General features: G+C 36.3%; 1 protein-coding gene across 1 annotated transcript in view; it reads left to right on the top strand.

Annotated features, from left to right (window-relative positions):
- The window catches only part of Crybg3 (crystallin beta-gamma domain containing 3), a 101,201-nt gene that overhangs the window by 58,563 nt on the left and 27,716 nt on the right, over positions 1 to 14,922 (top strand). The window contains 5 exon segments of the mRNA XM_047564213.1: positions 292 to 418; positions 7,876 to 8,018; positions 8,128 to 8,254; positions 9,132 to 9,164; positions 14,553 to 14,662. Of these exon segments, the coding sequence (XP_047420169.1) occupies positions 292 to 418; positions 7,876 to 8,018; positions 8,128 to 8,254; positions 9,132 to 9,164; positions 14,553 to 14,662 (540 nt within the window).

Here is a 14,922-nt window from a genome sequence, read left to right as displayed (position 1 = left end):
AGTATTCTCTGAGCATGTTGCGATGTGGTAACAAGTCAAGCCACAAATATTTAATGAGCTTGCTCTGTTGCAGTTCTACAATTAACCTTTTGTTGGGAAAAGCCTCCAATCTATAAAAATTATTGATCCATGAAGCATTCACCATTTGTCTTTGTAAATGGAAACAAAGCAGATGTGTCCTTTTTTTAGAATATGGAGATGAACACCTATGTGCTTTATTATGAGTTTCTCTCTGTTGCTTTTGTGACTAGATTTATTAATGACTCAGTTGATCATCATCTGTATTTCTAGGTGGGTCGCATATGAAAAAGAACATTTTAAAGGCCAACAATTTCTGCTTGAAGAAGGAGACTTTGAAGATAGTAATGCTTGCGGGGCATTAAGTGGCCCCATCTTGTCTTTCCGGTACTTACAAGCTGTGAGTTTGCCTCCTTAATTTTAACTTTGTTTTATTTTTTCATGAATATTAGACATGACTGCTGATAAAACACGAGTTTATAAAATGTTTCTAGCACCTAGGAGCATGAAACTGCTCTGAAAGTGACTAGCTTCTTTTTCTTAACTGCCATTGTGATTATGGAGTATTTATTTTTTACTTTTCATCTGTTAATTCTGTAATCAATTTTTGAGCACTTACTTTGTAGATGTATTATGCTAGGTGCTGGACATAGAGTGGACAGAGACTCAGTTCTCTCTTCCCAGAGCAGCAGTCTGGTAGGGAAGGTAGCACTTATGTAAATACTTGGTACTGTTTGACTATGATGGGATGATGTACTCAGGGTACCTAGGAAAAGGTCATTTGGTCAGTTATTTTCACTTGGACTAGAGAGGTCAGCATGGAAAAGATGGTGACTGAACTGAAGTTTCATGTTCAAGAGTTACCTGCTGGGCATGGTGGTGCACACCTGTAATCCCAGGGACTCTAGAGGCTTAGGCAGGAAGATCACAAGTTCAAGGCTAGCCTGGCAACTTAGTGAGACACTGTCTCAAAATTCAAAAGGGCTGAAGATGTAGAGAGCACCCTTGGATTCAACCCTCAGTAACACACACACACACACACACACACACACACACACACAAACACACAAACAAGAGCTGCCCAAGTGGAGAATTTTCAGGACAGGGTAAGGTCCTGTTTAGAAAGAGACTAAGGCATTTTAATGTGTAAAGTCAAGGTTGTAAGCCACTGGTTCTCAGCCAGGGTGCTGTTAGCCCCTGGAGGTCATTTGGTAGTGTCTATAGAGACATTTTTTAGATTGTCATACCTGGGGGTTTGGGTGCTGCTGACCTCTGGTTGGTAGAAACAAAGGATCCTGCTCCACTTCTACAATGTGAAGGACAATTCCTGAAAGTAAAGAATCACAAGTCCTGAAATGTTAATAATGCTGAGGTCAAGAAACCCTCACATAAGTAAAACTGTGGTGTGTTTGGGGAAGTGCAGTTAAGTCAGAATGTTAGGGAGAACTTTGGGAAGATGAATCCAGAGTCATTTAGTGAAAGATGAAGTGCCGTGTTGAGGGATTCAGATTCTTTTTCTTGAGCTGGCCGTGAGCCACTGGCAGACTTTAGGTCTGGTGAGTGTGAATCTGGAATGTTCTTTGGAGAACAATTTTCTCCTTGAGGGATTTGATAGTAAAGGGTGATCACTGGGTCCACATAGACCTTGGATAAACACAGGCATTGGGTCCTCTGGCCCTTCAGGTTTCCATCTGCTGGAGCCAGCGGCAGCCCTTTTACACCCTGTTAAGCAGGAAGAACTGGACAGAAAGAACAACCCAGGGAACAAGGGAGCATTTTATTTTTTCATAAATGATCCTTCTCAGTAAGAAAGTGAGTCAGAAACAAGTTCAACCTGAAAGAAGTAGAGGATAGTCCACTGAAGGTTGAATTCTGTGATAGTGTGAGCATGGATGACTTTTAAAGTATTTGGTGCACAATTCTAACACACAAGGGCAACAGGTTTTCTCTTCTTATCCATATTCTACCTGACAACTAAGAGGGAAGCAAGACAAAATAAGACAGAAACTATGGACCATGATTCAAAGCATCATACCAGTATTGCAAAAAAAAAAAAAAAAAAAAAAAATTCCCAACTTATTTAAAAAAGGAGTTGGGTAGGGGTATTACTGATGATAGGGTAGGGGTATTACTGATGATAGAAATTTTTAGCTCTAAAGATGACTGTGTCTAAAACAAGCAAAAACAAATGAATGAACAAACCAAAACCCCAAGTCACTGGTTGAAATCTATCAGTAGTTGGAAGTGAGAAAAGAAGCAGGTAGTATAACTATATAGTTAAATAATGAAGATGTATTTGATATAGACAGGATCCAAAGTAATATACATTACAAAAATCATTAAAAGAGCATGTTAATTTCTTCTGTGCACAAAGGTTTTGAGCATATACAGAAAGGATGACGTGGTTTTTATATAAGTAAATAAAAATGCCCTTCCCCCAAAACCTTCTTTTTGTTCTCTCTCTTTAAATTAGATTTTTTAAAAATTCAGATATTAGTTGTCAGCTTATAATTAAAGATGTCATCACAATAACTCTCGTATTTGTCAGTTACTTATTAATGACTTTACTTATATTCTCGCACCCATCTTCACAAAGACTCTGAGGTAGTCTTTGTGCCCCGCATCTTACAGACATGGAAACAACATGTAAGAGGTTAGTTATTGTGTCCAAGCCCAGAGCTGTGGTGGGAGAGCAAGTCTGTCCACTCTAGAGGCCCTGTTGGACTGTCCATTCCCATCATTCCAAATGCTTAGGCTTAAAAAAAGCACCTTAATGGAAAATGAAATTGCCTTCAGTCAAAGGCTTATTAGCATTTCATTTATAACTGTTAATATAGGGTCACACTGCAGACCAATATATGAATGTAATAAAAAATACCTGCAGGATTTTCAGATACTTTTTTATAAGTAAATTTTTGTTCACCGAAACATAGTCAGATGAAATACACTAAAAAATCCAAACATATTTAGAGGACATAAAATTTTTATGTAATGAAAATGCTTCAAAAATTTATCAAGTTATAGTTTGAAAAATTGTGTATTTTTTGGATGTAACATGTAGTTGGGAAGGAATTCTTTTTTGCTTATTTTTTGCAGTGTTAGGCTTCAGATACAGGACCTTGTGCATGCTAGACAAGCACTTTGTCACTGAACTATGTGCCCATCAACCGGGAAGGAGTTCCGAAAGCCCTCATGATTGTGGCAGCTAGTGAATTAACAGGCAGAGCTGATATGAGGCATCTTTTCCACATAAAGAAACTCAGATGTCTCTAACATAGGGAAGAATGAAGCATGACTTTTACAGTCTCACTTGTAGTAATATAAAATAAACAAGAAGACAGGTAGAAAAGCTGCATGATGCAATGCAGTCTCAATGTCCTGGCTCTAGTATGTGGAACACTGTGAATTTTCTAAGGTCAAATACCAGACATGTTCCTTGGGGATAATGTGATCCGTGTCATGGAATACTTTGGAGAAGACAACCAGAAATGTGTTCCCAATTCCAAATGAGTCATTCAGATATATTATTGACTTGGAACTGATTACTTTTTAAGAATGGAAAGGACCAAAAGGAATATAGGAGAATTGAGGCTCTGGGGATATAGTAAATTTTTATTCCTTGACTTCCTCAATAAAACTTTCTTAGTGAGCAGACTTGTTTTTTCTCAGTTTTGTACTAGCTTAAACTTTCAGATTTGCTTTTGCTATGATTTTCAGACCTTGGGCCTTTTTTCAAATCTCAGAAACCAGGTGGTATGCAGCAGGGACCATGATTTCTATTTTGTTAATGGATATACCAGATCTCCATGGTGTCTCTATTGTGTTGCTCTCTGGGGGTTATAGCACAAGAGCTCAGGGGCTGGATCAGCTGAGGGAGTTTGTGGAATTTAAAATCAATCAAATTACTGATCCTTACAACTTATCTCTGAGCCTGAAGCAACTGCTGATTAGTTTTCTCTAATATCAGAGAGTGCTGAACTATTACACTATCCAAGTGCTTTAAAAATATAAAATGGAGGGCTGGGGATTTAGCTCTATGGTAGAGCACTTAAACCTACCATGTGCAAGGCCCTGGGTTCAATTCAACTAGAATAATATAAAATGGAATACGGTTTTTAAGGCTGCTCTATCATCATTCATTCTTCTTGAGTGAAGGATTACATTATAAACCAGGGATTTTTGAAGTTGTTTAATTGTACCTAAAAAAGTAGTGATGGTAGTAACCAAGTAACCTCATTGCGCTTACCCTGGGTATGACTATGAGTGCCTGTTCCACTCATGTCCTGAACCAGGCAGTTAGAACCTTTTTTTTTTTTTTTAATTGACTTTTCCTTTCTTTTTTCTTTTTTTGCTGTGATCGTTGGAGGTTTATATCTCTATAACTGGGCCCAGAACTGACATATAGCCCTTGTGAGCACATAAGTTGACTTACACTGAGGGCTCTGCCCAGCAGAGACACTATATTAGTGGCAACTATCGATTAGATCAGATACGTTGTATTTGGTAGGCTTGAGAAGAAAATGCAGACAGGGACAAAACCTGGAGAGTTGCTCAGAAGGGGAAAAGTACTTAGAAAAAGACGGAAGGCAAAAGCTATGAGGCAAGGAGTGGGGCATGGCAGTGCGTACCTGTAACCCAGCAACTTGGGAGACTGAGGCCAGCCTCAGCAACTTAGCAAGACCCTGTCTCAAAATTAAAAAGAAAAAAAAAAAAGAGCTAGAGATGTAGCTCAGTGGTAGAGTACCCCTGGGTTCAAGCCATAGTACTGTTTAAAAAATAAAAAAAAAAAAAACAAAAAGCTATTAAGGCAAGAAAAGTCACAATTAAAGTAGAAGATGGAAAGCAGAGAGTGATGCCACCTAGGAGACTCCTGTGTCCTTCTGGGAATGGTAAACAGTTTAAAATGGATACATATGCAAGCTATATAAGTGGATTTGTTTGTGAACCCAAATGCTGCCAACACTCGTGTTTGGCAGTGAACTCTGTGACAGTGAATCACTCTGCTCTGCCTAGCCCCAGGCTGCACTGTTGCATGTGGCATGTGTCTCTGCCCCATTACCCAGCTCACTCTCTTCACTGCCGTAAGTCCCCACAACCCACACCATATGTGTGCAAATCATAGCTGAAGTCAAGTACATCCTAGCATAACACAAGGTGTTTCTAAATGCTAGGCACAAACAAAACATACAGGCATGTCTGCATCTATGTCCTTGTGCTGTTCTACTCCAGTGTAACAGTGACTCCTGATACATTTCCTGCTCTACCTTGCTGAAACCCTATCAAGAGGTCGAGAACAGGTAATTGTAGGAGCAGGAGAAGTAAAAGCAGAGATGAGGAAGCTTTGGAGTCATCAGAGTGGTAGAGAAGAGATGCCAATATTGAGAGCTGCAAAGAACCTTTTTTCTTTTATGGTTGGGTCTGATTTCTTGGTGACTATTGATACTGCTTCCGACGGGAACCAGACTGGGCCCCCTTTAACCATCATCATCATCATTATTACATCAAATTCTCACAGTCACCTTGAGCTAGTTAAGACATGTTCAGGTTGCAAAAAAACAGAATTCTTGGGTGAGGGAGGCTTATGTTGTCAGCATAACCAGGTTTGTTTATATGGCATTTGGGTATAAATGTCATACTCATTTGGAAGCTTGTCCTGGGGACCTTAGGGGAGATCACCTCCAGGCTACTAAATTCTTCCTTTCCTCATCAGGAAGATGGCATCACATATACATGTGTATACAAGTGTTTGTGAATGTATATAAAACCAGGGAGCAGGACAGCAAAAAAAGATAAATGCAAAAGTGCTTTAGAAATAGTCTTATGTTAAAAATAGAAGCAGGAGTCGTGGTAGTAATGAAGCATGGATCCACCCAGCTCCCATATTTTAAAAAATATTTTATTTAGTTGTAGATGGACACAATACCTTTATTTTATGTATTTATTTTTATGTGATGCTGAGGATCGAACCCAGTGCCTCACATGTGCTAGGTCAGTGCTCTACCACTGAGCCACAACCCAGCCCCAAGTTCCTGTATTTTTAAGAACTGTGTAGAAATAATGAAGATGGCAACTCCTCTTGGGAGTTGAGAACAGTGTTGGGATGGGTGTTATTTAATGATAAAATTTTCAGGTAAAAAACCCCCTTATCTTTTACCCTAAAGGTTTAAGTGATATTTGACCCAGCTAGATAAGCAATATAAAATCTTTCAAAGCAGGACAAGTAGAGCATCCAAGAGGACTTTTTAAAGTGTATTTTCTTCCACTTATTATAGATGCCTTGTTTTTTTGAACCCTGTTTTGCTTGTTCATATAAAACAAATGTTTACATAGAAATCTTTTGTTCATGAATTTTACTTAGATTCAAAAGGGCAGAAGATTGATATTGTTGAAACTTGTAAAAGTTGAGACATTTCTTTGGTCTAGACTTGGTTTATAGACCACGAAATAATAGAAAGAGAGGTTTTTAAAAATATATACTGTATTTTTCCAGTGAAAAATGATAATGTTTTATAGAAATTTGAAAAAAAATAGAGTAAAATTTTTAAATGTCCATGTACCCAAAGGTAACTCCCCATGATTTAAAAAAAAAAAAAAATTCTTTTGTTTTAGTCTTTTTAGTCTTTTTTAAACTTTTAGTTTTTAAAAAAAATTTTTTTTGGTGTATTTGTAATCTTACTGTCTTTGCAAGTTTGAGTTTTTACCCTGCTCTTCCATCTTCACTTTTATATCAGACATATTTCCACTGAAATTCAGTCTCAGCTCCTGCTAGCTGTGTGACCTCAGGCAAATTACTCCACTTCCTTAGCTGAGAAATGGAAATGCTAGTAGTATACTCACATGTGACTCTTTTGAAAATAATATATATAAAGGTCCTAGTCACTAGTAAGTATAGAATAATGTAACTTAGTTTGTCTAATATTCTGAATTATAGTTAATGCTTCATTAAGTGAAGGACGTATTAAGGTTTTAGATAAGATGGTTATCTTTTGGCCATTTACATTGTTCACAGCTTTTCACTATTCTAAATAATGCATCTTTGCATATATATCCCACACAACTTCCTTTAGGAGACTTTGATTAAAAAAGAATTTCAGGTTATAGAGTCTGAATAGTTAATCTTTTTAATCGATTTCTAAATTGTTTTCTAAAATAGTTGTTTATTTTTCCACCAGCAATGTTCTTTAATAAAATTAAATTTTTAGACTTTTAATTTTAAAAGTGAACATTATATCTAAATGTTTTAATTTGGATTTCTTTGATTTACTGGTGAAATTAGGCATTTGTATATGTGTTTGTAATGTTACTGTTCTGTGAACTTTTATTGACTTATCTGTTTAGGATTTAGAGTTTTTCTAAAATACATTTACTTTGATTATTTTGACCTAACTTTTTAAAAAATTTCCTGATCTTGATCTTTTTGATAAACCATTTTGTTAAGCAGATTTCATCTGTTTCTTATGTTACACTTAAGCTCATAAAATCATCTCCAACATCATCTGCAGTATATTTTATATTCACTTTTTTCTCAAGTGGTTTACATTCTTTAGGCACAAGCGAGACTTTACAAGTAGCATCACATAGGTTAGCATATAAGTTCCAGCAATTTACCATGTGTTTACTAATTTCCATTATATAAAAATGTTTTTTTCCTGATTGAAGTAAATTCAGGCTTATTTTTTTCCCCTTCGAATTGTATCAGAGTAGCAGCTATAAAATCATTTCCTGAACCTTTTAAAATTCTTCCTGGAGTTATTTGTGGGAATATTATCACACGAGTATGTGAAATTGTGCATAGCTGTAGCAGTCCCTAAAACAAAAGGTATATGTTTTCCTAAACTTTCCTCTTCCTCTTTTTAGAATTTTATAGAATCTTCCATCACACTGTTTGAATCTGACCTAGAAAGTGGGAAGTTTATTGACATTACAAATCAGGAAATATCTGACTTGGAAGACATTGGCTTTGGCAGTGAAACAAGATCCATTCATGTCAAAAGTGGAGTGTAAGTTGTCTCCTACCCTGAGAACCCTGAGGAGATTCTTTGGTGTTTGAAATTGTTGGTTGCTTGATTCTACATCACCTCTGTTCTCTTCTCCCTTTTTCCTCACAAGATGGGTTGCCTACCAGCAGAAGTTCTTCTGTGGAGAGCAATACATTTTAGAGAAAGGGAAATACAAATGCTTTTTTGACTGGGGAGGATCAGATAATATAATCATGTCAATCAGACCTATCCAGCTGGTGAGTATGAAGATGACAAGTGCCAGTGGAATATGTGGAATAATTTTTTTAAGTGAGATTGTTTAATTATTTTCTGCATATATATATATATATATATATATATGCAGAAAATGAAACATCATATGATTTTCCGTAGGCTCTATACATAACTGATGGATATTAATACAGGAATGAGATGGTTCTATAATTTGATCATTCATTCAGCAGCATTTATTTAGTGCCTCTAATATGACAGGCATTGTGCTGATCACTATGGATAAAGATGAATAAGACTGCCCTGGTGGCTCCCTGGTCTCTGAGGAGAGAGAGAGATGTAGATGTACAGACAACTAATTATGTGTGATTAGTGAGAAAATGAAGTGTGTAGACAGTGGTGAGGGAGCCTGGGAGGGACTTCCCAATGCCAGGGAGTTGGAGACCTCACCACAGGAAAGCTATATTCAGCCGTATCTTAAGGGACAAAAGGAAATTTTCCATGCAGAAAAGCATTTCACAAAGAGGGAATAGTCCTGGTGTGCAAAATCATGAAGCTGTGAATGACTGTGGCCAGTTTGGGTAATAACAAACTAATAACAAACACTGTAGAACAATAAATGCCCATGAGATTGTGGTCAGAAATTCCGACTCTTTCTTACCAGTAGGCATGGGAGCCCATTTTTCTCCCAGCCACAATATTACTCAAAATGACTTAGTCATAAATACTAAAGTTGTTATCAGAGAATTTCGTACATTATTTGAGATCATAGCCAGTTCAAGGCATCTAGTAATTGATCAGACCATTAAATGTTTTTTCAAAAGGTATTTTCAAAACATTAAAAATGATGACTGAGATTATTTGATTATAGTTTTCTTTTTAACATTTTAATATATTTTTCAGGAACCACTTGGGATAAACGAGCCTCCACATTTGGTACGTTTAAAAATATTCTCAACTTGTGCTTCTTAGATTGTTTACCAAAAGCATTTATGCCCTTTCCCTCAAATTTTTCTCTGTCTCTCACATAACTTCTCTGTGTGGCAGGACAATTTATATTATAGTTGGTAAGCAGAGGAAGGCCCGTCTTTGTTCGTGGTTGTATGGGCCTGGATCTGTCACAGTATCTTTCATTTTCTTTTTTCAGGACTGCTGTTCTCACCCTGTTAGGGTCATTTTAACCTGTGCCACTCTTTCTTTTCTATCCTCCTATTCTTTGTTCACATCACATTCCTCTTCAGCACAGTGTATTATCCTGTCTCTGGAGGAGCAAACTGCATGGAGCAGTCCTTGTCTTGGCATGCTTATTAGGCCCCTGTATCTCTAGTGTCTACATCCAATGCTGCTTTAAAGCTGAAACCCTACTTGGTCATTTCTAGTGTGTTTATGGTTTGAAGGGGATTGTGTAATACTCTGGAGTTTAATGTTTATTATCTATCGTGGACTAGAAATCATGCCCCTTTAATACTTCTAATAATTTGTAAGGTCAGTGTTAATCCCATTTATTGATAAGAAAACTAAGATTCGGAATTTAAGTGCCATTAATCATACAGCCAGAAGTAACAAAACAGGCATTTTCTAGTTTCTGACTCCATTGACGACCACATTTTCAAAGTTCTGCACAAAGGGAGGATGCACCACAGGATGGGCAGCACAACCATAAAAGGAAGAGATGAGCAACTGCTTCTTTCGTTCCCTTTTAGATACCCACATGCAGAAAAATTGCTATCAAAAAACCAAATGCAGTGATTAGTTTTAAATAGGATTGGCTACCTTTATAAAATGCTTTTCCTCTAGGTGCATATGTTTGTCATATTCCTGCTAATATTTCTGTGTTTCAGATCAGCTTGGTTAACTGTGTTTCCATTCACAGTGCCTTCAGATTTTATTATTTTTTGATTAGCTCAGGGCTATCAGGAACATTTCCTTTCTGAATATAATTGAGTAGTTGTATTAAAGATACTTCCTGTCAGATCTTTATTTTGAATTTTTGAAAACTCCCAACTGTGGATTATTAAAACATTTTTTCACATGAATCAGAATAACTGAGTACATGAGAGAGCTACACAGGAATCATTTCAAACTGTACAATTTTCTGAGCTGTAAATACAGATTAAAAATTCCATTCTGTTTCTCCCCCTCCTTGTTCCTTTTTTTTTTTTTTTTAAACTTCCGTGTATGGGACCCATTGCTGGGAAGTTTTTCTTTATAGTAATTTCTAGTCAAACTTGTAAAGAAAGGAAGCAGCAGAAAACACCCGGTGAAATCAGCTCCATTTCATTTTTTTCTGGATATGGCTCCGTAATTGCCTTGTACAATAAACATTTCTGAAGGCAGATGATAACTGGATATTTAGTAACACATGTACAAAGCTTCTTTTGTTTACCCAGTATCAGAGCTCCTATTATTTTCACTTGGCCACATTTTCAGGTGTTTTTCTTATTTAAAATTGCCTAAACCTAAATAGAGAAGTCTTGGGTGACACATGGGTTCTGTTCACTAACAGAAAGTCTTTTCTCCTTCACAGGTAGCTTTAATAGTCTCAGTGGCTATACATGTGCTGTGTGAAGAGGGGTACTTATTTTCCCAGTCTGAGGAGTGAGAAGGCAGTTACATTCAAGTTCTAGTCATAAAGGGATTTCTTTTTCTTTTCTTTTCTTTTCTTTTTTTTCCAATGCTGGTGATTTTAAGGGGAACCTGAAGTCACTAGAAAATGTGTGTAATGATCAACATGTATCTTGAGAGTCAGGATAATAAAAATATTGCTGCTTGTTAACAATTATGGCACATCTTATTTGGGATACTATTAGAACCTTGCCTTCTATTGAGTAGATTGTTTTCCACCTACGGCTGAATATCTGTCACTAAATCTAATTACCAATTCAAGATACTCAGCATCACCGTCATTATATAGAGTTCTCATCATTTGCAGGTGGGGTTTTATTTTGGTCTTATTTTTTTCCCAGAAAACAAACACTAAATATAATATGAATTATCTTCATATCATCATTTGTCTTGGCAAGTCCTGAACTTCAGAAATCTCACTAGATAAATCTCATAAAAGTGAATTTAGTTTTCAATTTTAGTTTTACTTACACTGTTCTATAGAAATTGCCCCCGTGGACCCAACCAAATACCATGTGTCCCTCAGGTCTTTTTAAAGTTCATCTACAAATATAATCAAAATTTTGGATTTTTTAAAAGTACTGAGACTTTGATCCATTTTTTACCTAATGCTGAGATAAACAACTGGGTATTTTATTCTATTAGATAATTTAGTTTCACTGAATTTTAACATTATCCCAGAATCTGTATTAGTTATGGTTACTGTTGTCATGAATGAAATAGGAAAATGGCAGTGGCAGTTTTAGGCAAATATCAGTGAAATTTAAGAGCAGTATAGAGAAAAACCTTTCTTTGTGGTACTACAGCTAGACCATTTTTAAAGGCTCCAAAGTCCAAAAAAAAATAGGAAGAACTACTTAAGAAGGTCTTCTGTGAGTGATCATGGAAATAAAATTATGATAGACTATGTAGTTGACATGAGAACTACAAACATTATAATACAAGATAGATGTGATGTAATTGAAGAATGGAAAGAAGACTTCTTTGTTTAACAGTCTCCTTATGTGTATGAGGGAGGTCCAGATTCTTAGGGAAAGTCTTATTCAGACAGGGAAGAGAGTTTCTCTCAGATATCTTAACATTGGAATAAATAAAATTACATCAAAAGTTGACTCTGGTATTATGAAATAATTTAAGTGAGCACAGCATCTGTATTTGGTTAGTAATTAAGTTCTTAAGTTTTCAGTTTAGGCAATACCACATTTTATTCCTAAGTGTATAAGTGTGATAATGGCACAGCAAAAAGCATTTCTGTAAAATTTTCATCATGAAGTGGTGATAATTTCTGCCTGAGAGGACAGTGTTAAGAAAGAAATGACACAATATATGTGAAAAGACACCCTGCAAGTCAGTGGTAGGCTGGTATTATGACGCTCTTGTTTTTTGCTTCCGTACACTTCATTTGGGGAGCTGGCAGGAACTGAGACATGCTCACACTGTACAGAGGGATGGGGGTCATTTGAGAACAACTCATCTGTTCATCTGACTGTTTGCTTAAGTTCTAAGCAACCTATCTGAGTCGCTTTGTATGTTTATTTGCCATTCAACTGGAAAGGAAAACACCATAGTCATTTACCCTGCTAGCTTTTTGCTGTGTTATTATCACATGTGATATACTACTCTTTATTAGTTATGATGAAGATTTTGCAGAAATCTGTTTTACTGTTTTCCTAGAACTTAATTTCACTGAGGCACTATCATTGAATTTCACCAAGAGTAGAAACCACAATTTAATCATTAGTAAGTAGGGTTACATTCCTTTTGGACCATCTTCAGAACGTTATTATGAAAACTGTTGAGCTGGGGTTGTGGCTCAGTGGTAGAGTGCTTGCTTAGCACATGTGAGGCCCTGGGTTCAATCCCCAGCATCACATAAAAATAAAATAAAGGTATTGGGTCCATCTACAACTAAAACAAAATATATATAAAAAAAGAAAATTATGGTACTCTGAGACATTTATAAGGTAGTCAAAATGATGTGTTATTTTTGTGTTGTTGGCCTAATTTTAAGCAAACCACATGTCTCATTTTGAGGGTAAAATTAACTCAGGTAAGAATTGAAACTAGCTTTTAAAATTTGCTGGAAAAAAGTCATAAATTATGACATTATGAAATTATTTGTGTTTGTGTATGAATTTTGGTTTATTCTGAATAGGTAAACAAACTAAAAACTAGAGATGACTACTAAATACGCCATCTAAACCATGCCTTACCATGCATTGTTAGCAGGTCTAGGATTTGACATTTCATAGTTTCATAGTAAAATATTGAAATATAAATCTTGTACTCAGCAGTGTAAAATTAATTCAACAAATTAGAAATATAAGCAGTTAATAACAGCTGATCTTATTTGCATGTTTTTTTTCTAATTCTGTGAACTTAGGACAGTTTGCAAGCCATAAAATACATACTTTTGGAGGCTAAAAGTGATTTGTGTTTTAGCCTCAGGTTTTACAAACCCTTACTTAAAAGCAGGTGTTGTTTTGTCTTAACTTTTTCATGCCATCCTCTGTATCCATCAGAAGGACCCTGACAGAAACTTGCTGGATCTCATCTCTTTGAGGCAAAGAGCTCCAAGTACAGTGTGGCTGCACCATGGGAGGTCATGTTGTTGCAAGCCACAGTTGGTCAGTGGGGGAATTGGGTCTCTTACCTCCCTAGTTTTGGCTGACCTTTGAGAGGAGACCAAGCAAGGTCAGAGCAGAGTAAGATAGCCAAGAAACAATTCCTCCCAAAGGACCTTTGGGAAAATGAAGGCAGTGAACACCAGCTTCTCAAAGAAGCTTTGACCTCAGCGATAGCAGAAGTGATGCTGTGGATCACTCATGGTGACGCATGCTTTGCTACAATGCTTGGCCTGTCAGGGCAGGTGGGACCTGCAGGCCATGCTGTTTCAGGTCTTCAGTGTATTATGAAATATTTATAGTGCTCATTAATTTTTTTATTTGTGAACCAAGGCCACTAGAGTTGCCAGATTATTATTTCTCTGCTGCAAAGGGAAGTAGAGTTGAGATTTCATGAATGTGTCTTGACAAAAAGGATTAAAGTAGAAATGTAGTGGTAGATGACTATAAGCTGTAGATTAAAGATGTTCTGATCAGAAAACTGAAGCCTGTAAGCTGAAATACATGACACAGATGCCTTTCTTTCTTCGCTGTAAGTCTCCCACTAATCCCACCATTATTATCTTCTCTGCCATCTGCCCCTGTGCTCTCAGCTCAGTCATTCTCATGCTCTCTTCTCACTTTTATTAACTGTGGATCAGGAAAACCTTGGGAGAGAAAAGGCATACCAAATCTCCCTCACACCAGTCTGAACCTCTTTTGTGTTGAGTACTAAACTGCTTCTTATTTTCCACTTCTAGTCCCCCCATACAGGATAATATTATTTGACATAATGGATAAAATCATTTTAGTGGAGGAAGGATTCTGACTTATTCTTACAGGTAGAATTATTTTCTAGGCATCGGTGCCCACTATTTGATACAAAAGATGAATGAAAATGGTAAATAAATATTGAAATTGTAGTCCTGGAAACTTGTCAGAAAGTGACTTAAAGGAGAACACTATCATCCTTAACCTAAAGTCATTGGTAATAGGTAAAACAAGTCTAATATTTTGCTGAATTTTTTTATAAGTATATTGAAGGCTTTTATTGTGATGATGTCAAACAATTTTTTTGGTTGTGTTGTTTTTGCAGCTCAAAGCATTCAGTAAACCAGGGTTCCAAGGTGAATGTGTAGATTTTATAAAAGAAAGTTCTGACTTGACTTCATTCACACCATGTTCTTTTAAAGTTCTTCGGGGTTGGTAAGTATGCTTGTTCAGTATTTTCTGGTGTTATGTAATAACTAAACTTGTTTTAAATATACAGAGTAGATTTTCTTTTGCATACAAAATGAGATTAAAAAATTTTTCTAAGAATTGGTCAACTGTTAACTGACTTGCGTTAATTTTGCTGAATTCGCATTTTGAGTCATGGAAAATAAAAAAGAATGCTAAATAACCAGCTGTGGGAACATTTTGCTGATTCTGTTATTCACTATTTTCTTAATTTTCTAAATATTTTG

The sequence above is a fragment of the Sciurus carolinensis genome, chromosome 9, assembly GCF_902686445.1.
Source record: "Sciurus carolinensis chromosome 9, mSciCar1.2, whole genome shotgun sequence".
In the NCBI taxonomy this organism is placed as follows: domain Eukaryota; kingdom Metazoa; phylum Chordata; class Mammalia; order Rodentia; family Sciuridae; genus Sciurus; species Sciurus carolinensis.
Note: the sequence above shows the minus strand (reverse complement) of the source record. Positions and strands in the feature narration are given on the sequence as shown.